We start from the raw sequence: 26,076 nt of genomic DNA, 5'->3' as shown, positions 1-26,076 counted from the left end.
TATCGCTTGAGGCCATCGACTTATCTTTATGGCCGTGTAATACAGTCACGTTTCTCACCAAATAAACTTTGGCCGACCTCCTGTTGACATCTCTCGTCATCAATCGTCCTTCACGTGAGTCAATATTACTTTAATAACGATTTCGGGAAGACGTGGCTTCCAGCCGTAAGTCCAAATGGGTTTGTCAACTTGACCTTCCTGACCCCGTATATAATATAATTATTGTATAATTCAATCCGCCCACGCCATTTTACCCGAGATGGTGCATCGGTTTAACGCGTCGTCATTTTAAGGTTAATGGTTTTTTGGACTTTTTTTTTCAGCGCCCCCTCTTTGCTTTTAATTGAACCGACACCAGTACATCATCAACTCATTCACTACCAAAAACGTTTATATACTTTTTTAAAGAAGTCTAGTAATCCAATACCAGGTAGGTATTTTCCGTACGGTAAGGCACGCCGGATTATAAGGTGCACCTTCAATGAATGGCCCATTTTAGAAGTCTTTTCATAGATATTTAATTGTTTTTGTTTTGATTCCCTTTACCACAGCTCCATCTAGTGGATGCATACCGCAACTGCAACCACTACTGTAGCTTCTGTTCTATGTGCCTTATAATGCAGTGCGCCCTACTTATGAAAACGGTTTTAAAATAGGCCATTCATTCAAGGTGCGTCTTATAGTGCAGAAAATGCGGTAATATTTACAAGCACATTTTGCGAGTTTTACCAATGAGTCACCTTTCGCTCATGTGACGTTGCTCACGTGACATTCTTAAGCGGGATCGGGATTTGAGCATTTCTATACCTGAGCCCTCAGCAAATGCCATTTGTCATTCTCATTTGACAGCTAAGCGAAAGTGTGTGTTTACAAGCGGTAGTCGGTTGTGAAAAATAATCGCTATCAAATAAACTCATTCAATCCCGAAGACACAATTTTACGTTTAAGAGTGAAAAGAGTCCAAAAACGGACACTGCAAATGGAGACAAAATATTTTCTAAAAGTGGAATGAAAGAAACCATCAAAGTTGCTCTTGTAGCCCACTTATGTGGGACTCAACTATTTAATACAAACAACAAAACGTTTCAACATACGCTTTCACAGATTCTTAATTGTGCAAAATGTATATATATAAAAAAAAAACAATAAATATGTACATATCCAGTTTACATAGAGGCGAAGACACTAAGTCCAACACTGAAATGTACTGATTAGACAAGAATTTTCAACGTCCAGACGGAACACAAACAGTCTACAGATTCTATGTACAGCATCAGGTTGGTCCTAAATGCTCGTGATGGGAAAATGAAGCTTCATGAAGCACTTATGATTTTTTTTCTTGACTCCTCTGGAATACATTTCCAATTAATTTTTAAACCAATTCCATTATCTTCAAACCAACAGCACCATCTAGAGGAATAAAAAAATAAGAGAAATCCAACAAGTGCTTCATGAGGCTTCGTTTTCCCATCACTACTGATCGCGCTATTTTACACTGCGCATGCAAATTGAAATAGGACCCCGCTATTGCATTCATTCATTCATTCGATCGATAAATCACACAATGACGAGCGGTAAATTGGAAGGAATATTTGAATATTCTTCACCAAAATACGTTTCAGCCGGAAAACTCGAACGTCAGCTGAGTATTTTCACTTCATCTGGAGAAGCTTCATCTTGTTTCCTGAAATAAGAAAGTAACATTTAGCGGACGGAAGCGCTTCCTTTTTGACTCCAAATAACAAAGATGAAAGACTCACCCAGGCCTTTTAGAAACTTGTTCACGCCGCTCGGTTCCGGGTCAGAAGAAGAGTCCAAATATTCGGCCACTCGACTTTCAAACAGCCCTACAGAGGAAATGCGCAAAATGAGATTTTTGCATTTTGTCAGCCATTTGTGATTTTTTTTTTTTTTGCGCCACAAGATGGCACTCTTAAAGATGCAGAGCAAATTAGAACGGATTTTCATGGTGCTAGCGTTTCTTTGAACCAATAGCACCATCTAGAGGAGTAAAAAATATCACAAATATAAAACAATATCAAGTGTTTCATGAGGCTTCATTTTCCCATCACTATTTGCCAGACCTGATTTTGTAAATGTAAAATGAAACATTTGGTAAATGTTGATTTTTGTCAAGGATAATTTGGGGCAGCGTTGGAAAAACTCAAGTTTGAAGCAGTGGAAATGGAAAATAGCGGGAAAATCAAGTCACACGAACCACTTTTCATTTTTTTCTAGGCTCTTTCAGATGTTCAGTGGAATTGTAATATTTAATACAGTCTTTAAAAATCTCGTCTCATAATCGGTGGACTCTTGATCTTTACATTAAAGGCATTTCACATCAAAGGTAAAGATTTGAAAGAAGGAACGAGGGAGCTGAAATTTTACCCACATGCTGACAACATGTTAAAGTTTAACACGGCATGCAACTTCGTAATCACACAAGCAGAAGTGTTCCGTTCCTTGGCTAGGACACTGCAAGAACGATGTGGAAGAAAATGACCCAAAAATGGTCAAAATACAGTACAAGGTTTAAAATGTACATTTTCATTTCCTTATGACTACCATAACTTGATATTAATTCATAAAAATAAAGGCATTTAGAAATGTTAATCAACTATAAGCCGGACCTGTATATAAGACGTAGCAGGATTTTTTTTAATTTTTTTTTTTGTAATGGATAAGCAGCTTTGGACAAATAGGCCTCAGGGCTCAAATCATGAGAAAAAAGTTAGGGCTCACAGTCCGGAATTTACGGTAGATGTTCTAGGCATTACCTCGTCCTCCTCCCTTGCGCAGCTCTTTATCCTGAACGAAGCCGGCAAACATCTGCGATTCCATGAAGAGCTGCAAGAACTGGCGGACGCCGCGCGACGGGTGAGCCTTGCGGAAGCTGTCTCGCTGAAGCTCCCTGGTCCCGTTGGACGACTCGGCCATGTGGAGGGGATAGTGGCCCACCAGCTCCACGAAGAAGCGCACGAAGGCCTCCGACACCAGGGAGCGCAGGTCCGCCGGCTGGCCTGGCTCGCGCCAAAAACACGTCAAAGCGTTCGAGCATCCTTTTTTTTTCCTCCTCGGGCAAAAGTTTACAAACACGAAGCCTCGTGAAACAATTGTGAGTTGTTTTTTTTTGTCCTCCTCTAGATGGTGTTCTTGGTTTAACGATAAAGGCAAGTGCAATGGAAACGCATTCGATTTCCGCTGCGTCACCAAAAGCAAGAAGGCCCCCTGGAGGAGCTTAAACGTATCGCATGTGATTTACGAGGCTTCATATTTTCATCGCTTAAGTAGTGATGGGAAAATGAAGCCTCCTGAAGCACTTTACCCCTAGTTGGTGCTGTTTGTTTCATGATAAAGGCTAATGCAATGAAAATTGATTAAATGTCCACTGTAGGGCTGCGCGATTACATCCAAAATAATAATCACGATTATTTTGATCAATATTGAAATCACGTTTATTAATCGCAATTATTTATCATGTTTGGGCAAGCATGTCTATTTATTGCCCACAAGCAGTATAAAAACAAGACTTCAAGATTTGATACTTACAAAACAATAATAATAAAATAAATAAAGTAATATTTATTTATTGCCCTTTTTAAAACAAGCAGTATAAAAACAAGACTTCAAGATTTGACACTTACAAAACAATAATAATAAAATAAATAAAGTAATATCTATTTATTGCCCTTTTTAAAACAAGCAGTATATAAACAAGGCTTCAAGATTTGATACTTACAAAATAATAATAATAAAGTAAATAATCAATGGCAAAAACTTGGTACACAGGGCAACACAGCTAACTTACTTGCTGAGTGCAAAAAAAAAAAAAAAAGAAGCGTGTTTAGAACCAAGCACTTTACTTTGAAGCAAATTTCCATCAATTAGAAGTCAAAATGTACTTTTCGGTCATTTCAAAGCGAATTTACTCCAGTATTTTGGCAATCGGATTTTTAATTATTATTAATATATTATTTACCGGAGGCTTTTGTCTTGCAAACATGTGGGAAACATTGCCCCCTGGTGGTAGGATAACAAAGTGCTTGATTTGAGACGTAGGTAGCCGGCTTTTTCATTGTTAAAATCGGCGGGGAGCCGCTTAAATAATTGGGAGCCAATATCGTGATGGCGAATACAATTGGATTCATTGTGCAGCCCTAGTCCACCGGAATATTAAACCAAGAATAGAAAAGAGTGTTTGGAAAAATGAAGCCTCGTGAACAACTTGTGAAGTTTTTTTTTTTTCCCTGCGACGATAGATGGTATTTTGATCTTAAAATGTAGCGGAAATTAATTTCTATTGCGCGAGCCTTTATCATGAAACCAATAGCAATATCCAGAGGAGGTTCATTTGGCTGAATTTTCGCATCAATAGTAGCGCAAACTACAAACATGATGAAAATTGCGATGCCACCGCAATGCCCTTGAGACGAACCTTCAGCCGAGTCTTCGTCCTCCCGCTCGAGGATTTCGTCCCGCTCGTCCAGAATCTGCTGCAATGCCGCTTGCAGTTTGCTGGGCAGGATGCAGTCCTCGTCCCCGAGCTGACGAAACCAGACGGAAAAATATTTTCCCGTAACGCTTCGTTCAATCTTGTTGTAAATGTCATGATTTTTCATTTCGGATAAGCGCAGGTCCTGATATTTCATAATATGTATGAACAAAGTTATTTCTTTTTTTCTGTATATACTATAGCGGATCTTCAACACATTTGTCCCAAAATACACTTCTGTTTACACACCTGAGTGACAAACTCATCTGCACACAAATCCACAATGAGCACCTGTGAAGGCAGTCACAAGAAAAGACGATTAGAGAATCACATAACGATTGACAAAATACATACATGTTAAAATAGACTGGCACGTAAGGTTTTGACAAAAATGCGACAAAAGCTCGAATTTCTTCAGTTATTTTAGTCGATTACGATTTTAATGGAAGAAATAAAGCCAGAAACCATTTCTTTATATGTGTATACATAAATTAAATAAATTACCTTATATTCATAGCTTGTAAATAATATAATAACTGTTCAAATAATAAGCAAAGTGGTAGCGGGCCACATGGGCCGCACCTGAAATAATGAGAGTTGGCTAGCGTGCTGTTTTGCCTCCCTCTTCAGGCGTTTGTGAGTAATTGATATAAATTCTGGCTAGTGATTGTATTGTTTTGCCTCCCTCTTGTGGCGATTTTGTGTAACTGATCTAATTTCAGTTCCCTCCAAACTGTGTTTACATAGGCCGGTTTAATCACGCTACATCTGGCTCACGGGGCCGCAACGACGTCCACTGAACAACACGCTAGTTCCCGTGTTTACAAGCCGCTCGACAACTCCCAGTGTTTTCGTAACTTCCACTTGCTGCTTGCGCCGGCAAAAGCATCGCATGTGAGTTGTGTTTTGATTTTCTCTCCGTTCCATGTCGTATAAACGTTGATTTATCCCCCCCGGTCCACAGTAAAAAAAATCTCTAGTGTGGACCGGTCCGCGGTGATTCAAAAGGTTGGGAACTCCTGGTGAAAACCACTCATCTGGCATTCCGCCACTTACTGTATAAAAACCATTAAGTTCATGATTTAGCTCATTTACAAATCTTCAATTTTTTAAGTGACAAATTAAGCGGATGAATTCAATTTATTGCCCGGGCCGAAACGGCACTTTATCTCATTTGGATTACAGTATTTTCCGCACTATAAGGCACACCGGATTATAAGGCGCACCCTCAATTAATGACATATTTTAAAACTTTTTCCATATATAAGGAGCACCGGAATATAAGGCGCACCCTCAATTAATGACACTTTAAAACTTTTTCAATCACAATATAGTAATACTCAAAGCTATAACAATAATAACTCAAATAATAACTCTAAACTCCCAATAGCATAATAACTCAATATGAGAAAGCTTGAAACAGGTAAAGCTTACTTTATCAGTTCATTTCCCATCTACAAATCCCAAACTCAATATTGATCCATATTTAAGGCGCACCTGATTATAAGGCGCACCACAAAAAAACTACGGCTTTTAGGTGCGCCTTATAGTGCGGAAAACACGGTATTTTTTATTTTGCACCTTGTATTTTAAGTTCTAGCAATGACATCAGAAAAAAATTCTGCTATCTATTTATATGCATAAAGGGCAACAATTCAAAGAAAACACAAGCAGTAACGTAACGCCGAGTCGCGACCAACCTCCTCGATGGGGAGTTCGAGCACCTGGGGCAAGCACGGCGCCAGCACCCCGATGAGGAAAGGCGTGGGGGAGCAGCTGATGTCCAACATGCCGGTAGGAAGAACGGGCACGAAGGTGTGCTGCCAGGTGAACGGGTAGAGCAGCGCCAGCGCTGCGTGGCCGCAACGGGACAGCACGCTGGCAGACCGAGACAAGCGAGGTGAAAACACGTCTTTCGTGGGGGAACGGAACTTGAGAGAAGCACCTGAGTTTTTCGGCCACAAAGATGACCCTCCTCTCAAGGAGAAGGGAGGCAAACACCTGCAGCAATTTTCCCACACTCAGACACTGCAGCAACGTGGCAAAGTCCACATGCTCCAGTCTGGAGTCCACCGGACGACACAAAGTCAGGACCTGCAAACAGAATGCTATTTTATGGACCCGAAAGTTCAGACAAAATGTCGCATCGGCGTATAAGCTGCAGCACCCCCCCAATAATGCAAATACTTTAGCATTAAATAGCAGTTCAACCTCGAAATCAATACTTCAATAGTATCTTCTTCTGTCTCCCTTTGTTTCATTGGCTGATTATGTTATTATTTTAATACAAATACATTGTGCACAATTCATATACAATCATGTATATTGTATTTTTTTATATACACATATTGTATTATTATGATTATTATGTATTATTATTATTATTATGAATGGCACCGGCATATAAATCGCAGCAGGAAAAATTGAGAAAAAAAAAAACAAAAAACGCCACAATATTAACCACCGCTGGCCATAATATCAGATTTTTACGCAGAAAGATGATATGTGAAAGTTTCATTTTTAAAACTTTTTTTAATTGGCTGCTTACAGCTAAATCCTCATACATGTACACAACCATAGATATCAAATTTAAACGTCACAAAACTTTATACATGATCTTATTCAATGTATAGATATTTTTTATATTTCTTATACGTTATTTTTAAAACTATTTTTGAGCACAGCCGTCGATTAACATGTTTTGATTACTAGTTTATCTGTTCAAGGTGTCAATATATATATATATATATATATATATATATATATATATATATATATATATATATATATATATATATATATATATATATATATTTACACACACAGTATGCGCAAATTTACATGTGACAAACTTTCAAGCAAGATCTTACTCAATTTACACATAATTTTTATATTTTTAATACTATAGTTTTAAAACTTACTGCGCACAGCTATTTTTTCAATTCTATTTCATAGTCCATAAATGCACCACATAGATTCAATTAGTGGCAGCCATTCTTACACTTAGGAAAAAACAAAGTAAATTCCTGGGATTGAACGTATGGATTGGAAAAAAAAAAGCACCCAAACAAAACAGATGTAAATCCAAAACATTCTTTTTTTTTTCTTTTTTTCAAGCTTCCTTTCCACTTTGTTCCGACGGCCCCAATTCAGGCCGCCGCAGACGAAACGGCATTGTCGTTATTGATGGGCGAACATAACAATAGTCTGTGTCTGAGAATTTTGAGCGGTCCAAAAAAAGAATAGCCGCGGCAAAATACGGCGTAGACTAGGAACCGTGGTACAACGGCGTGAAAATTCATAGTGAGAAAATGGCACGACGCACTATTGTTTTGCGCGCATGTGTCTCAGACAGTCAGACAGAGGAAAAAAAGCGCTAATTAGCACTTGCCTCCAGCGGCTTACCTCATTCCCAGCGCCGGGCAGGAAACTCTTGACCCTGACTGTGCGGCCTGGAGCTGGGAAAGGCGCTTCCATCACACTACGCATAAACGGGTAAACCAGTGCCGGGGAGATCTCTCGCCGCCGCTCCACCTCCTCCAGAATCTTTCGCGTAAAAAGTGTGCGAGAGTGAAAATCCAAAATAACGTACTCTCAAAGCTGTCGGAAACATCGACGGTAAAGGCAGCAAGCGGAGGAAAGTTCTGCTGTGGTGTCGTGAGAAGCTAACGTGAAGCTAGCGTCATGTAACAGTAACATCAGTATGATATAAATACTTGAAATACTGCCGCTTTAAACTACTGCTCCAGTCCACTAATCATGCACAAGGTCTCATATTTGTTTCACATCAATGAGATAACTATAGATGTATAGATATAGATGTATATATAGAGCAAGATGTGGAGCGATCGGTCAATAGATAGATGGATAGAAATCAAGCTAGCTATATATAGCAATCAAGCTAGCGATAGACAGACAGACAGACAGATAGATAGAAATCAAGCTAGCTATATATAGCAATCAAGCTAGCGAGATAGCAATCAAGCTATAGATAGATAGAAATCAAGCTAGCGATAGATTGCTAGCTAGATAGCATTTAAGCTTAATATAGTGACTAGATAGGTAGATAGATAGATAGATAGATAGATAGATAGATAGATAGATAGATAGATAGATAGATAGATAGATAGATAGATAGATAGATAGATAGATAGATAGATAGATAGATAGATAGATAGATAGATAGCATTTAAGATTAATCTTAGCTTAATCTAGATAGATAGATAGACAGATAGCATTTAAGATTAATTTTAGCTTAATCTAGATAGATAGACAGATAGACAGAAAGAAAGAAAGAAAGAAAGAAAGAAAGAAAGAAAGAAAGCGAGTGAGCAGGATACATTACAAACTAGCAAGATAGTGAACTAGCAAACTAGGTAGATAATTTGGATGATCTTGGGCTCGGGGAAGTCACTAATTGTCTATCCAACTGCTACTACGTGGCGAAAGGTGCTTTACCTTGGCAAAGAGGTTGAAACAGCCCAGCTTGCTGACGACACAATGAACCTCAGGGAGACGTTTGCCCTTTCCGCTAGGCTTGAACAAGACAAAACGTTTCATATGTCAGACACACCTATGACATCAACGCTCCATTGTCGACACCTCGCTAGCAAACGCGCTATGTATACACGCGAGCCTTTACAGCATTAGAAGCATTTATAGTCAAAAAGAAACAAACTCGGTCAGTGTCAACAAGCTTATGCAATTGTAAAACTCAGCCATAGAAAGCACACAAAAGGCCGAAGCCTAACAACTCGACAGCAAGGCCCCATAATTTCAACCCGAAAAGACCGCGCGGCCAGGAAAGTGTTTTGACGGCTCCCTGCGAGACAAAAGATGGGAAATTCTTCTCACTTTCACTCATGTGGTTTTGCGTTTAGGATTCACACGCACTGGGCCCAGAGAGTTGAGTAAGCGCGTGGCCGGCTGCCATGTCGTCGCAAAAACATCCCGCAAACGTGACTCACCAGGATCTTACGGCAGTAACAGAACCAGCGGCTCCCGTCTTCTCCGGTCAGGACGAAGGAGAAAGTCTCGCTGGAGGAAAACATTGCTGTCAGGCATGACTCTGTCTTCAATAATTCATATTCACTGATGAGGATTGGAACATTCAACTAAAATACACTGAATGTTGGGACTCATCAGGGACCAACAGAAAAATATATGCATGAATTAGTCTATTTTATTTTGAACAAACATACTGTAAATAAAAAAATATTTGTACAGAAAAAAGATTAAAATTGAAAATATAGACAAACAACAAAACAAACATACTCGAGAAGGCATAGAAAGAAGTAAAATATTTTTTTATTTCTACACTTTATTGTATTATATATACTAATATTGCATTACTAATATTGCAACACACACATATCTGTCTATATATATATATATATATATATATATATATATATATATATATATATATATCTAATTATGTAGAAAATACCTAATATATATATATATATATATATATATATATATATATATATATATATATATATATATATATATATATATATATATATATATATATATATACACATATATATATAATTATGTAGAAAATACCTAATATATATATATATATATATATATATATATATATATATATATATATATATATATATATACACACACATATATATATAATTATGTAGAAAATACCTAATATATATATATATATATATATACATATATATAATTATGTAGAAAATACCTAATTATATATATATATATATATATATATATATATATATATATATATATATATATATATATATACATATATATATATATATACATAGACACATATATATATATAATTATGTAGAAAATACCTAATATATATATATACACACATAGACACATATATGTATAATTATGTAGAAAATACCTAATATATATATATATATATATATATATATATATATATATATATATATATATATATATATATATATATATATATATATATATATACACACATAGACACATATATGTATAATTATGTAGAAAATACCTAATATATATATATATATATATATATATATATATATATATATATATATATATATATATATATATATATATATATATGATGTGTAAAATACGTTATTTTATGAGGAAGTGTACACTGAATGAATAGATTAATGGCTCGAGCAAAGTTCACGATGAGAGAAATATGAAATGTCACGTTTCATTCGGACTAACCTTGGCACGTGCGCCGACGGCTTCCAGTCCCGTATATCAGGGAAGCAGAATTTAGGAATGACCTTGAGTTGATCTTCGGCTTCCTTGGACAGCCTGGACGACTTTTCAAACTGAAAGCGAACAATTCCGATTCAAAGTCCAGGTCTGAGAAGCAACAGAATGTCATTGGCTGAGCGGAATCAGAAGCTGCAAACCATTTTTGGGAACTGTTGCGTTATTTCAGGAGAGTAGGTATTGGCCGCCGAACCTTTCCTCAGCGACACCACCACAAAGATCTGAAAGAGCTGCTGCTGCTGCGCCTGGATCAGGTCCTTCTCCAGCGTGCGGTAACCCGACTTGCGCTTCAGCGTCGACTGTTTGTAAACAGACCTCCTCAAACCTGTTCAAAGGAATTCAAGTTCAAAATCAAAACATGCTTCTCTCTTATTAGCAGACAATTTTTTTTTTTTTTTAATTTTTTTATTGATTTATTTTTTTAAATGGTCACAACTGGGCATGGTCTGATGATCGTGATGACAATATTTTGCGATAGAAAATGGCTTTTTAGCATAAAAACACATTTTTTTTAAATGTGAAAGATATGTATTTTAGAGCCTAATTTCAATACCGTGATACTGTGATATTTTTGCTCAAGGTTATCATACAGTCAGGTTCTGACATTACCCCATCCCTGGTCACAAAAAAAGAGGTAAATTATCACTTTTAGCTCAAGTTCTACATTTTGTGCACGATATCATCTAGAAGAATAAAAAAAAAACATTTTTAAAAAAATCTCAAGTGGTTCACGAGACTTCATCGTCCCATCGCTAGTTTGAAGATGCGGGGGAAAAATTATTCTGCACGAGGCTCTACTCTTAAATCAGTGCTCGGTCAATTTTACCATGATCAAAAGTACAAAAGCAACATAAGTCAACTTTTAGCAACTGTTAACTTTTTACAGCGTTTATACATGTTACAGGTTAGTCTAAAACTGAAAAAAAAAAATTGCCTTGAAAAAAAAGTGCCTTGAAAAAAAAAGATGATGCCAATCCTTATTCAATTACACTTCAAATGACGAAACCAAAGCCTTTCCCTGAGGTCATCCCCCCCCCCCACACACACACACACACACACACACACACACACACACACTTTTTGAGAAGACTGCATTAACCGAAGCAGAAGCGCTACAAATGGTGCGATACCTTTGACGTTGTCTTCGGGGTCGCTCTCAGTCCCGCTGGTCTCACCTGGCCAAGAGAGACATTAGACGGATGCGGCGAGGCGGAAAAAACTCGCAGAGAGCGTCGTCACTTCAACGGCGTCCACTTGGAATAGTCTTAACTTCATCTTTACTTCAAAAGTAAGCGGCGTTACGGAAGTGCGCGCGCCTCACCTCTCACTGGAGCCCCTTGGTTTTTCACTCGCTTCCTCCCTCGTTTTTCATCAAATATCGTCTCGATCTTAATAACGTACTGCGGGACGCAAAAACACACGAGTTTTTGTAAGAGATGGATTTTCTCGCCGATACGGAATGATGGTCACAGCGTGGCATACCGGATATTGTGTTTGATTCAAAAGATGGTCAAGGGGAAGTCAACATTTTCTTGGTGGTCATTTTAACAATTGAGAATTTGAAAAGTAGCTAAATTGTGGAAAATGCTGGATGGGTGCTTTGCGGGACATGTTTACAATAGGTGCTAACTACAGCACTTCATTTTAGGCATTTTAGCCAGAATTAAGTTTTTGGCACAAGCTATCAATTTGTAAGTACTGTATTTTCCGCACTATAAGGCGCACTGGATTATAAGGCGCACCCTCAATTAATGACATATTTTAAAACGTTTTCAATCACAATATAGTAATACTCAAAGTAATAATAGTAATAACTCCAACAATAACTCTAAACTCTCAATAGCATAATAATTCAATATCAATATGAGCAACCTTGTTCGAGTGTAAACACACAAAAGAAACAGGTAAAGCTTACTTTATCACTTCATTCCCATCTACCAATCCCAATCTCAATATTGATCCATATATAAGGCGCACCTGATTATAAGGCGCACCATCATCTTTTTTTTTAAAAAAAGTAAGGCTTTTAGGTGCGCCTTATAGTGCTAAAAATACGGTGTATCTTAAAATCAGTATATATTATTGTTGCCTGAACATTTTGTTGAACCTTTTTTCGACAAATCAAACCTTTAAACCACTGTTGTCAAACTCCAGTCCTCGAGGGCCGCAATCCAGCGTGTTTTCTAACCCCCTCTCTCAAACACACCTGCTACAAATGATTAGCCATTCTGCCACGTGCTATGACTAAAAATGACATCACAGATACTCAGGACTGAAGTAAGAATAGATCAAAGCTCACTTGTTTTCTAAATTTGGCCATGTGACTTTGGCAAGGTGTTCCGTGATGCTTGTTACCTCAGCTGTGAGCAACAATTACAAGTGGCAAAATGACCGAAGAACTCAAACTAATACATTTTGCAAAAAGAAAGGAAAAAAAAGTTTATTACCAGGTTTGACCCTTAGGCGGTATTTTCATCATTTTTGCCACATTTTCTTCCACATAAATTCTCTCAGTAGTTTAGCCAATGGAAGGCACAGTCCTGCTAGTTTGATACCTAAGTGGTCGTGCCATGTTGAAATTTGACCTGTTGTCGCATCTGGGTGAAATTTCAGCTCCCTGGTGTTGCTTTTCATTGGTTTTCCTTTTTTTTTTTTTAAATTCAGGTGCCTATGTTTGTCAAGTGTTCTACTTTAATCAATGTATGTAATTACGGATTGAAGTCATGGATATTTTGAATAATTAAGTACTAAATTCATTATTAAAGTATTAAAATACTGAAGTATCTCCTAATTTTGTATATAATTGATTTCTTTATTACCTGAAAGTTGCTTAAGGTACTAATGCAATTGATCAGAGTTAGTTTAGGTACTAAAAGTCAATTTAGGTACCTAAACGTACTTTATTCTCTGAATTAATTGGTTATTTAGTAAATAATACTTTAGAACTTTAATTCGTTTAGTACAAGGCAGAACGAATGTCTGGATGCTTAAAAAAAAGTCATACGTCTTTAGACGAAGTGAACAATTTGAAGCTGCGATTAGAACGTGAAATGACATACGATTTTGGTCACATTTTGGAAAACGCTATTTAGCCGGTGTAGAAATCTTTTTGCTGTAAATAGTAAATTGTTACTGTACCTTACTAGTAAAGTTGGCCTCTGTCAAGTCACTTTCTACCGCCATGGCTCATCTGTTACGTCTTTATTCGCCTTCAAGCATTTTAAGTTGCTCTAGCACTATTACGCTTATTCGGTGTCTTCTACTTCCTTGTTGTAACAACACAGCCGTCATTTATATCCTCCACCTAAACGAATGACGTCACTTGTTCTACCACATTGCAGCAAAACCACGGGTGGAACGGCGCGCGACAAATGACAAAAATCAAGCTATCACCTGAGGTGTCTTCTGAAATCGATGAGCGCTTACGCGCGGAGGAGCTGCAGATTTGGGAGCGTCTGCAAGGTTAGATCGTAATGCTGGCATTGTCCTCCTCTCCGCTTTGCCAGGGCCACCCTGTGTACTTTGCGGTTTTGTGAGGAGCTGAAAAAACAGTTTGGTGGAAGAACAATGTCATTGTAGCGTAACCTGAAAGCAACTTTTATTAAAGCTGAACTCCAGTATTTGTGGAGGGATAGAAAGCTAGCCCTGCCCAGAATGGCAAAAATGTCAAACACACTTGACGCGCAACAAATATTTAACTTACGGATATAAACGCAATCAAATATAAAGAGTTAACAAAATAGTTTTTAAATTTTTTTCCAAAGTGTTGGTGCCTATTATACAATATAGTAATATAGAAAATTTGATTGATGTGTTCACTGACTGCTCACAATGTGGGAAATCTCACACACACTTTACGCGCAACAAATATATAACTTACGGATATAAACGCAATAAAATATAAAGAGTTTACAAAATAGTTTTTAATTTTTTTTCCAAAGTGTTGGTGCCTATTATAGAATATAGTAATATAGAAAATTTGATTGATGCGTTCAGTGACTGCTCACAATGTGAGAAATCTCAAACACACGTTACGCGCAACAAATATATAACTTACGGATATAAACGCAATAAAATATGAAGAGTTTACAAAATAGCTTTTAAATTGTTGCCAAAATGTTGGTGCTTATTATAGACGGTAATATGGAAAATTTGAGGCCAAAATTTTGGATGCGATTTCTACACGGGTTACATTTGGGGAATTACGGTACTACTACTACCCCCTGCTCCTTACCTTTGTGCCGTGAGGCCTGGGGATAGGAAGACACATCGGTGTTAACTTGATATCCTCGTAAGGATTATCTCTGGTCCCTTCACCTGAAAAGATGTTCAAATAACAGGTCAAATTGAAGATCCCCAAATGCTTACAGTCCGATGTGTTCCTTGTTAAGTGCGGATAGGAAAACTGCAAATGCCAAGTAGAGAGAGCAGAGGCTGGCCCGCATGCTAAGTTCAGGAGTACAAACAAGTAACGTGACCGGTTAGATAGACGACGCCATCGGCGACGCATTTTCACAAAAGCGGAGTTTTGCCTACAAAATAAAAACCGAGGTCTTGTTATATTGTAATCTACACTTAATTCCGCTTTAAAAAGATAATTAATGCACGGAGGTAGCTGAATGATTGCGAAACTTACGGTAATTCGAACGCTGCCAAGTTGAGGTTTGGAGAAAAAGTTTGGGAAAGTTCGTCTTTTAGCGGCGCGCTCGTCTACCTATTCCGTATTTAAATACACTTTCTAGTTGAAGAATTTGGCTGCTGAAAAATGACAGTTGAGATTAGGCATGAGCCAATATCAGATTCTAACGATACGATAACATTGAGCATAAATATCACATTGTTATGTAATCACGCGAAGAAAATTACACTTCCATTTTTTCCCCTTGTTAGGCACAGTCTATGTTATGGTTTAAGACATATTATGGTAAAATTACAGCTCTATTTTTGTTTCATTAAACACAAGGTATTTTATTTAACAAAATATTGAATATTTTGGCACGTCTAAGAAATGTGTTAAATGTTTAGTACAAATAAATGTGTAAATAAATAAATAAATCAACATTCGTTTTGATTTTCAACTGTTCATTTTTAGTTACTAAATAAATGTGTAAATAAATAAATAATTCAACATTCTTTTTGTTTTTCAATTGTTCATTTTTAATTACTTTTTTATTGTTTATTTTGAATTGTTCTCTCGTCACTGCACTTATTTTTAAGACAAAAAGAATGGTGTTTTGACAATAACTGCGATTTTTGTGAAAACGCATCACATATGAATATTGTGTTTTTCATTTGGCCACCCTTAGTTTTTTTAACCGTACCGTATGTTTACAAATGTACCATAAAATTAAAAAAAAAAAAAAAATCAAGCAAAATTTGGCTATGAATTCAATTAGCGCAACGGCTAAGTTAAAAGAAAAACACGCAAGCTCAACTTACGAATGATGTCTTCATAAATATTATCGTCGGAATATGCATGGTGAAGGCCCGAGCGGCCAACTTGGCTTGCCGGCGTGCCTTGCTTCGTGGCGGGACGCAGCGCGTCCTCGTACTCAAAGGACCTCCTGAATTATGGGATGGAAGAGGAGTCAAAGACGAATCGCATCAATTGATCAAAATAGCACTTTTCTAAAATTTCACATATTTCCTGTAGCATTAACACCAAGCCATGAAATCATATTATGTGATTAAATTCCATTTATTTATGATTTTATTTAATAAGTTTACCGATATATTATTTGTCATAATAGAAGAATGTTACGTTGCAAATACATTGAGCATAATAACAATTAATCATTTCATCCCAAAGATGTATTTTCATAATTGTTTTTAACAGGCCAGACTTTCAATCCCAGGTAATGTACATATTTACATTTCTTTTCATTTTTTTCATCCCAACATAGGTCTGAAAATTGCTGGTACTAAATGAATTTAGGACTCATCAATTGATTGAATTCAGTACTCGAGTAATGAGTTACTTTAGGTAAATAAGTACCACAGTAATTGATTATGTAAATATCAAAGTAAGCAATAATTTTAGGCAATTAAATACGAAAGTGAACAATTACCTTGTAATTGAACCCATTTAAGAAAGATTACGTTATTACTATACTACCTAAGGAAATTGATTTATTGAGTACTCCAAAAAGAAAATAAGTACCAGAGTCTGAATTTCTGGACTCTCAAAAAATAAATAAAGATGAAAATATACCTTTGGTATTGAATGAGTTAAACACAAAACCACAAATTTCCCTTGATTTTTTTATTGATATTATGATTATTAATGTGTGTATACCCTCTGTACTTTCTGTAATATGTGTAGCGCGTATATTTTTTGATGTTTTGCCTTCGCTCGTCTAAATCTGTGTTTTTTGTGCCCGGAATGCACAACGAGGCTTAAAAGTTACCATTTGTTGAAAGTTGATTTATATTGTTTTTTTTCTCAAATGTTAGAAAGAATCCAATTATACAGATAATGATCTTATTTACAGTCCCTGCGCCGAGCGCGGAATCTTTTCTCCCGTCTTGGGGGGTCTCTGCAAAAAAAATAATTGAGAAGCCTACAAGATTGTCAATACAATTTGATTTAGTTGAGAAAGTTTTCACCAACTCCTATTATCCAAATATTGAAGCATAGTTTTGTCAACAAGTCTCCTGGGTGTGACCGTTAAGAGACCTGCTCATATTTGCCAACAAGTCAGAACTTGGACGCGGACTCCCCATCGACGGTTACGCCGGTGAAGGCGAGCCAAGAGATGACAACCCTCCTGAAATAATAGGGAACAATGACATGTGACATCACACTTGGATGCGAGCCAGCGTATCTATCCGAGCGAGGCCACCAAACACCCTAAAACGTCCGCTGACAACTACGAAGAAAAACAACGGTGTACGAAGCTAAGTGCGCGGAAAGCTATTCCATTCCACGCGTTTAATAATTGCAGACCTTTGACACAAACACAACCATAAACTTGGTGAAAATTGGACGCTGCATAACTTCGGTAAAATGAACTTGAGTTGCGTCGAGAGCAATAGGAAAAACAACTGCTTCGAGTGCATTCGGCGTTACACTGGCGAGGCGTTCACCTCCCGTTCACCATGCGGGAATTCTGATACGAGGAAATGAGAAGAGCTACGAAAGATGACATTTGATCTGTTTTGCTATAGTTTTTACATTGTTGCCAAAGTGTTAGTGCATCTTATACACGGGAAGATAGCAAATACCAGAATTTGACCACAAAATTAAGGGCACGTCCCAAACGCAATATTTGGGGGTTTACGGTGAACAATTTTAGAGATTCCACAGGATGGCGATGTACAAGATCATCAGATATATCCACCCACCTGTTGGTTTTATGCCTTGAAAGTCCATTGGTCCCGGCGACAGGACACGGAGGGGGCGGGAAGCTCGGCGGGTGGGCGAGCCTCCGACCCCTCCCGCCGAGTTGAGCGTTGAGAGCGGATCTGGCGCTGCGTGGCGCCACGTCCTTTTGCGCTCCCTGATACGTGAAGGTCCTCCGCGGCTTAGGTGGAGCTTCACCTGACCATTTTCTGCTATTCTCCCAAACAAGCCGGTCACCTTCCAGATTCCGCCAGAAACCCCGACATGTATAAAAATTCCCGGCCGGCATGCAGTCTTCGTTGGCCGACTGCGGCAGATCCCAGACGCGTTCTGATTTTAGCTGGCCGTTGACCGCGATTTTGTCTGCTGGGGGATCTTTGCGAGGCAACGCGGGGCTACGCGCCCGCTTGTTTCCTGGGCTCGGGCTCAAATAATTTGTGGAACATTTGTCGGCCGACTCGCACTTTGTACCGCAGCTTCTGGACTGCGCGCGAGATTCCCGAAAATCTAGAGCCAAACTCTGCGCCGCGCTAGCCAGATCTTTAGGGCGAAGGCCGTTGCTCAAGACGCGCTCGGACGCAATTGGGGCGACGCTCGAGGGGTTCGCCGAAACGTCCTTGCTGCGACATTCCCATCGGGAGATCCTCTCCCTGATGTTGGGCCCCGGCTCGGGGGACTGCGGCCCCTGCCATCCCAAAGCGGACCCCTTGCGCAGGTGATCGCCATTAGCAAGCCCTTGCCTGCCCCGCTCCGCATTTAGAGCCAGCATGTTCAGAGGGGCTAAAGGTCAACTGGCCTCCGGTTCTCCATCCGTGAGCGCGGCCAGGAAGTCTGGAAGTTCCTTTTTCTTCTTGCGTTTGCCCCCTTTTCCCCTTTTGTAAACCTGAGGAGAATTCACAGAAAAAAAAATCACTCGTTAATCACTCTGCGCTTTCAAACAAGTCCAGGCAGCAAAAAGTCTATTTTTAGGAAGTAAAAACGAAGCTTGGAAATAGTCTCATTTTTTGTCTATACTCATTTTGTGTAGCAAAAAAGTTCTTAAGAATGCTTTTTTATATTAGATATTCCATTGTATTTTTCTTATTAAGATTTCTTTCCTCAATACATTGATATTTTTTCTCATAACAAGACGAAAAAGTGATTTTAACTTCAACCAAGGCCATTTTTCTTATTTTAACAAATAACAAAAATCTAATTTTAATAGAAGAACAGACGTGCACATAAGGAATTGGTTGATGCATTTCCAGCAAGACGCCATGTTTTTTTACTCTGTAATTATCTTAACTCAAATCTACAGTATAGAAGTCATTGTTTTATTGATTAAAGTCATTAAAACGATTTTTGGGGTTGCCTTGTTTTAAAAATGCAGCTTTGCATGGGTAAAATTTGAAGAAAAACGTTCTACGTTTATGACTACTTTAAGAAAATGCATCTAGAAAACGTTAAATTAAGGAATTTTCACTTTAAAAAAACTAAAAATAAGTCCCTTTTTTTTTTCTTTTTGTCCGGCGCTTTTTGCAGCGTATCGCAGGGCCCGTGACGGTGGACACCAATGAGGCCTTCTCCAAGACGTACGCAGAAGCAGAAAGAGGGTCGGTAAGGACAGCACCCCGTGAAGGCCTCTTTCCAAAAATAAAAGCAGGAAGAAGAAGGAAATCCGAGTGAGGCGAGTGATAAAAAGAGGGTTACTGCGTGTCGTGTCTTGAGTGGACCCAACCCTGGCTTGGGCCTCGGGGGAATTCTGTTGGCTTTTGTCTTTACCCACATACGGGACCACATATGAATTCCCAATGACACAGCAGAGCATTCGCTCTTCTATAGCGCTTTCGCTGCTCAATTTCACATGTGGGAAACTTCAAAATGGAGGACTGTAAATGCAAGAGCCAAGTGCTTTGACAATATTCGGACTAATGATACGATATCACCAGTGCTTGCAAAGTTGACTCAACAAGTCGTCTCCAAAATTAGATAGCAATATTCGGACTAATGATACGATATCACCAGTGCTTGCAAAGTTGACTCAACAAGTCGCCTCCAAAATTAGATAGCAATATTCGGACTAATGATACGATATCACCAGTGCTTGCAAAGTTGACTCAAGTCGCCTCCGAAATTAGATGGCAGTCACTTTTTTTTTTTAACCTTGTCATGCATGAAGCAAAAGTAGCAAAAGGCGTTTTAATTGGTGCACCTTTTTTATTATAAAGCACACTGTCAGATTTTAAGAAAATGTAAGGTGACATTTTTAACGGACTAATGATACGATATCACCAGTGCTTGCAAAGTTGACTCAACAAGTCGCCTCCAAAATTAGATGGCAGTCACTTTTTTTTTTAAACCTTGTCATGCATGAAGCAAAAGTAGCAAAAGGAGTTTTAATTGGTGCACCTTTATTATTATAAAGCACACTGTCAGATTTTAAGAAAATAAAAGCGGAAAGTACGGTGACATTTTCAAAAGCTAATGATACGATATCACCAGTGCTTGCAAAGTTGACTCAAGTCGCCTCCAAAATTAGATGTCATGCATGAAGCAAGAGTAGCAAAAGGAGTTTTAATTGGTGCACCTTTTTTATTATAAAACACACTGTCAGATTTTAAGAAAATAAAAGCGGAAAGTACGATGACATTTTTAACGGGCTAATGATACGATATCACCAGTGCTTGCAAAGTTGACTCAAGTCGCCTCCAAAATTAGATGGCAGTCACTTTTTTTTTTAACCTTGTCATGCATGAAGCAAAAGTAGCAAAAGGAATTTTAATTGGTGCACCTTTAAAAGTACGGAAAGTACGGTGACATTTTTAACGGAACCAAAAAAATAAAAAATTAGATCAGTATTAGCTGATCCTCGAGGTTGTGATATAAAAGAGAGGAAATAAAAGTGAAATGAAAAATAATTACATAAAAAAATGCTGAATGCCCTATGAGGCAGCTGGTGTCATTGGACACCAAGACCATATTCAATTTGTTTACGTCTTTCTTTTTAATCTTACATTCTAGCATGTGTTCTGCAGCTGGCAAGCTCATAACATTTCTTTGAGTCAGCCTCATTCTTTCTTTCTTTTTTTTTTATTAACAATGAGCAGCAGTGTCTTGCAACACTGCCAATTGAAATTTTTGCATTTTCTTCCTTCTTTCATTCATCGTTTAAAAATCCGCCCACATATGTTCCTCACGTTTCAGCTTGCCAAAAGGCAGTGACAGAAATTACATGCCCGCGGATTCCACCTCGATACTGGACATCAATGTAGTCCAGTGCTTTTTGCACCCCCCCCCAAAAAAAAAAAATCAATGAGATCAATATTAATAAAAATTTTTATATAAATATACATAAAATGAATCCTTTTAAACATTAGCAGCTTTCTACTACTACTTTTTCCCGTGGTTACAGATTACTCTGAATCTGAAAACAAATATATAAAAGTGCACCAGAGTGCCTGAAATAAAAATGTCAATCTTTAATCAAACTAGAAAGATTGTTGACCAATAGAAATATTTGATGCTGAAATAAAATGTAATGAAATAAAAAACGGAAATTGATCTCGAACAGGGGTGTCAAACTCATTTTTATCACGCGCCGCATAGTTATAGATCCAGATTATGATTATCGCACATTTTGAAAACATTGGCCACCATAAACTGTTGAAAAGGGGTATTGATAACATCAAAAAAAGAGGGTAAAAAATTTGCTGTTCTAGCCAGAATCTAATTAGCATTTTGCGGGCCGCATAAAATGAGTGTCGGGCCGGATCTGGCCCCGGGCCTCGAGTTTGACACCCGTAAACTAGCACATTAACCACATATCTTGAATATTTTAAACAGAATAAAAATTTTCTTTTCTCAATGTCACAATTATTTCGAAAAATGAAAAAGTCTCTCACCCTCACACAAACTCTGACAACGAGCGCCGCTGCACCACCTGGTGTCGAAGAAGTGCAATTACACTACGCGGCGCAAAAGCAAAGCTCGTTTCTCTAAGCGCCCCCCCCACTTTCTGAGGAGGACCGATGTACGCTTGGGGGGAAGGGAGACGGAGGTTGTCTCGCGGTCTTGTCAAATTCCACAACGCCACTCACCATTTCCATAACCATACGTGCTAAATTCCGCCGGGGCCGTAACCAAGGAATTTGGCGAATACGTTTGACCGGAGCCGTTCTGTCACTCAAGCGTCGCCTTTGTTTTGGCCTGACCTCAATCGAGCGCGCGCCGAGACTGGAATGCGCTTTGGATGACAATGCGTCTCCCCAAGTGACCCACTTGCGTTATTTGCACATTTTCGAGGGAAGCTCCGACTTGTGCGTTTCCTGCGCTGCGGTTGGACGCGTCAGCCCCGATATCTATAATTATGTTGCGCAACCACTTATTTGGACTATGGATGAGATGTGTTTGCTTTGAACCATGTGACGGTAATAAAAGGGCGCCTGTGCAAGAAATGAAATATAGGAGAGCGCTAGCAAGCCTCTTGGTTAAAAACATGAGGCTGTTAACGTTGGGAATGAGGTTATCGTCTGCGTTAAGTACGCTTGTGATCTCGGGAGGAAAATGTTCCGACCGGCCTGACCCGCGTCGAGGCGCCCTGCCATCACTCAAGCTAAATACGGCCTACTAATTCCTGAATATTGTTATGTTTGTCAACATTGGCCATAATGAGCTACACGGCTATAAAAATTGTATGCTTGAGCGGCCTGAAAATAAACCTTAGCGGATTAAATAATGAATGGAAATGAATACCTTTGGAATGCTTTTATTTTGAAGGTCTTCCCGGAAGATCGCGTCGCAACAACTCTCTCGTTTCTACCGCTTCCAGGAGTAAGTTATGTTGCAAAAATGTATTCAAATGGAAGCAACATTGTTATGAAATCAACCGCGAATTTTAGAGCACATTTCGTTGAAATTTTACTGTACAACGTTTAGCGCAGCGCCACTAGCATGAATTAGCTACTAGCTAGCAGTACTCGAGCGGCCCCGGGGGCAGGAAGATGACTTTTCAGGGGCAGTTCTTAAATGAATGCAAAATTTGATTGCCGTTGCTACTGATCACTTTTGAACATACCGGCTGGTTCAAATGTGTCTTCTGTGGGTCTGACATCACTTTTCATCGAAAAAAAAATACGGATGGGAACCGTCCGAAATCTTGGTTTGAATTTAAGTTAAATGTTTTTTTTTTAAGTTAAAAAGAAATGTGATAAATTATAAATTATTATCCAAAAAAAAGCTTCGTATTCATTATTAAGTGGAAATGCGTTATTTGGTGTTATATGTTTTTTCACACACAAAACAATATTCCCAAAACATCCAATAGAAGTCGCACTTTCAAATCACATGATTGACAATATTTTAGTCTTCCGGTTTAAGGGATAAATAATGATGGCCAATCAGATAAAGATAGATTGTAGAAAATATTACGCCAAACGTAACAGCTAACATTTTATTAAAACGTGGCTCAAAATGCAGAAAAATTAGCATGTCGCCAAAGTGACTCTCCCATTAATGATTTATCTCATTTTTGTGGACTCTATCTGGAGACGTGTGGCCGGTCTCGTGTGATTTGGGTTTCGTCCCATAACTATTGGCCACAGAAAAAGACAAGTGGGAAAACCTGTGATTCCGATTACAAGTGATTTACCAGTAGTGCAAGTGTTTTTTTTTGTGTTTTTTTTATACTGTAGCCGCACAGCTGCGAGCCGGTTTACAAGTGTCCGCTTGTAAGACACAAGGCCAAGTGTGGAACTGAATCGGACACCAGCGCCGGTCTCAGGAACTGCGTCAACCGATTCATCACACTTTTCGATTTGGAAGACGCTAAGCTGCTTTTCCCAGCAGATGTGTACGCATATTCTGGGCAACTGTATGCTTCACAGTTCAGGACCCCCCCCCCTCGGTCCACATTGTCCACAAAAGACACGCTTGGCCGAATTTGGTGCGGAACAGCAAGCCTGTCAAACACCTTTAGAGAGGAAATAGAGGACACGCACTTGAAAGTTTTTCCAGGCTTGCTCGAAGAGTGGATGTTGTTGCAAAAACACATCTTGGGATTGCCAATGGGGGTGTTGCATGACCCAATACTCGCTCATCATGCAATGATTCTCAACCATTAAAGAACACGAGGTCAATTTATTATTCACTTAAAGGGGAAGTCATCAAGAATTTTCTTTACAAATTACCACTTCTATGGTATTCTGTTTAATATTCTGTTTGTGGGATATGCCTTTTTCAAATTATATTTGTTTAAAACCAGACTGATCATAACGCCGACACGCTTAGAATACTGCACCAACACAACAGGAAACTGCCTGCTTGCGTTTACTGGGAGAGAGTGCCCTCTGGTGGCTAGCAAAATATGTATATGTGTGTATATGTATGGTGTATAGTATAGTATACGTAGAGTTGTCTTCTGTCACTCTGTGTACTGGAAAATTGCCCCGTGGTGGATAGTAATAACTAAATAAATAAGCTGCAGCTACATTGAACTGGACTATAAGCCACAGGGTTCAAAGTGTGTGAAAAACTTGGCCGATTTTAGTCCAAAATTTACAGTGAGTGGCAAAATTCACCCTAATTGATCTATCTCAGAGGGCAGCTTTATGTTTAATTTTTTCTGTGGACAAATATGTATTTATAATTATTTCTTTATGAGAAAAGGCCTGACACTTTATGTTGATTATTGTTTGTGGACAAATATTTCTTAATAATTACGTTATTTCTTTTATGTAACACATTTCTTCTATGACCCACAAGAGGACATTTTAGGTTGATTTTTTTTTTTGTACCAACACAAATGAGTAACATTTGAAATAATTCAGAGTCTTTTTTTTCTCACAAAAATTATTTGCCCTGGTTAAAGGGTACTTGGCTGAACACAAATTTTACAAGATTGAGAACCACTGTTGTGACATGCTAATATTATTAGCAAAGTCACTACTCTGCAAGAGATTAAAAACAAATAATAACTTAATTTTCTCGGCTTTTTGATCATAAACCGTTATCAAGGGTGAAACCCATACGTTACTGCAACTAATAAAAAAAAGGCTAGAAATTTAAAAAAAAAAATCCCTTATAAATTCCTTTTGATATACTTAATGCTTAATAGTCACAGAACACATAATTTTGCGAACTTTGCAATGAAAACATCCAGCAGTCAAGGAATTAAAATACTAAACAAAAACAGTAAACGTATTAATGCAAACAAATAAAGCGAGTCGATACAAGATTACCCCTTGCAATTATCGAACTGTAATGATAACGGCTAACTTGTTGTCGATTCGCATGATCGTCTTTTCTTGTTTCACATCGAACGAAACAAAATCGGAGCCGTTCAAAAGGAAAGTATTGCTTATGACTTACCAGTTATCTGAAGTGCAAAATCCATCTTGGTCGATAGATAATCTGATTTAAAGTTAAAACTTTGGTCGCGCTCATCGTTCAAAGAGAAGTTTGCCGATGAGGAAATGTGCATTCAACGCTGCTAGCGAGGATCAAAGTTAAACGTATCGACAAAGCGTCTCACTTATTTCTGTGCAACTCAAAAACAACAAAGAAAGTGGCACAAATAAAATGACCAAATAGCGTTTCGCAGCCCTCGCCCTCCTATTGTGGACGATTACAAAAGTTGAGGCTGCTAAACTCACACGATTTCCGTTTACAACTTTCACAATAAAACGGTCAGCTAATTTAAATGACGGTTTTCAAATGAACATTATGGCGTCAAAAAAACGTCTTTTCCTGTTCACTTTTTAGTTTTGCGTGTCAATAATATGTCTGTGATCTGCCACATGTGAGTAAATGGTTGCTATTCCAACTCCAAGTACAATTTTGTGTTTTTGTTCATTGTTTTTCTCGTAGATCAAGTTTCGGCACAAAAAAAATAAATAAATAACTACCCGCTACTTAGAAAATTGTAATTTGATCACACAAAACCCATGGGTTTGTTTGCATTCTTCGCAACTTGGTTTCATCTGCATTAATTGTAACTTGA

The 26,076-nt window shown here is 38.2% G+C and overlaps 1 protein-coding gene across 2 annotated transcripts; it reads right to left on the bottom strand.

Moving 5' to 3' along the window:
• Positions 1-1,031: 1,031 nt before the first annotated feature.
• dennd2c (DENN/MADD domain containing 2C) lies at positions 1,032-25,704 on the bottom strand. Of its 2 annotated transcripts, none has more exons than XM_088408604.1 (19): positions 25,446-25,704; positions 18,104-18,984; positions 16,199-16,323; positions 14,994-15,076; positions 14,153-14,299; positions 12,081-12,159; positions 11,890-11,934; positions 10,900-11,084; positions 10,706-10,815; positions 9,460-9,529; positions 8,951-9,028; positions 7,898-8,038; positions 6,438-6,586; positions 6,193-6,370; positions 4,742-4,783; positions 4,436-4,544; positions 2,778-3,020; positions 1,761-1,847; positions 1,032-1,684 (listed from the first exon to the last, which is right to left on the bottom strand). In XM_088408604.1, exons 2-19 carry the CDS (start codon positions 18,868-18,870, stop codon positions 1,653-1,655), a joined length of 2,670 nt encoding a protein of 889 aa, XP_088264730.1. In that variant the 5' UTR covers positions 18,871-18,984; positions 25,446-25,704; the 3' UTR covers positions 1,032-1,652. The 2 variants fall into 2 exon arrangements, with proteins under 2 accessions (XP_088264730.1, XP_088264731.1); XM_088408605.1 differs by having other exon boundaries at positions 14,186-14,299.
• Between the last annotated feature and the right edge of the window lie 372 nt (positions 25,705-26,076).

This window comes from Hippichthys cyanospilos, chromosome 2 (genome assembly GCF_059441005.1).
Source record: "Hippichthys cyanospilos isolate Australia breed blue-spotted pipefish chromosome 2, RoL_Hcya_1.0, whole genome shotgun sequence".
Classification (NCBI taxonomy): domain Eukaryota; kingdom Metazoa; phylum Chordata; class Actinopteri; order Syngnathiformes; family Syngnathidae; genus Hippichthys; species Hippichthys cyanospilos.
Note: the sequence above shows the minus strand (reverse complement) of the source record. Positions and strands in the feature narration are given on the sequence as shown.

What these genes read in the sequence shown, in the direction of transcription:
- dennd2c (XM_088408604.1), bottom strand. Translation starts at nt 18,870, where the DNA reads ATGCTGGCTCTAAATGCGGAGCGGGGCAGGCAAGGGCTTGCTAATGGC. An exon ending in GGACGAAGACTCGGCTGAAG is followed by an intron (nt 3,021 to 4,435) that starts GTTCGTCTCAAG and finishes GGCGCGAGCCAG; the next exon opens with GCCAGCCGGCGGACCTGCGC. An exon ending in GCGCAAGGGAGGAGGACGAG is followed by an intron (nt 1,848 to 2,777) that starts GTAATGCCTAGA and finishes TTTCCTCTGTAG; the next exon opens with GGCTGTTTGAAAGTCGAGTG.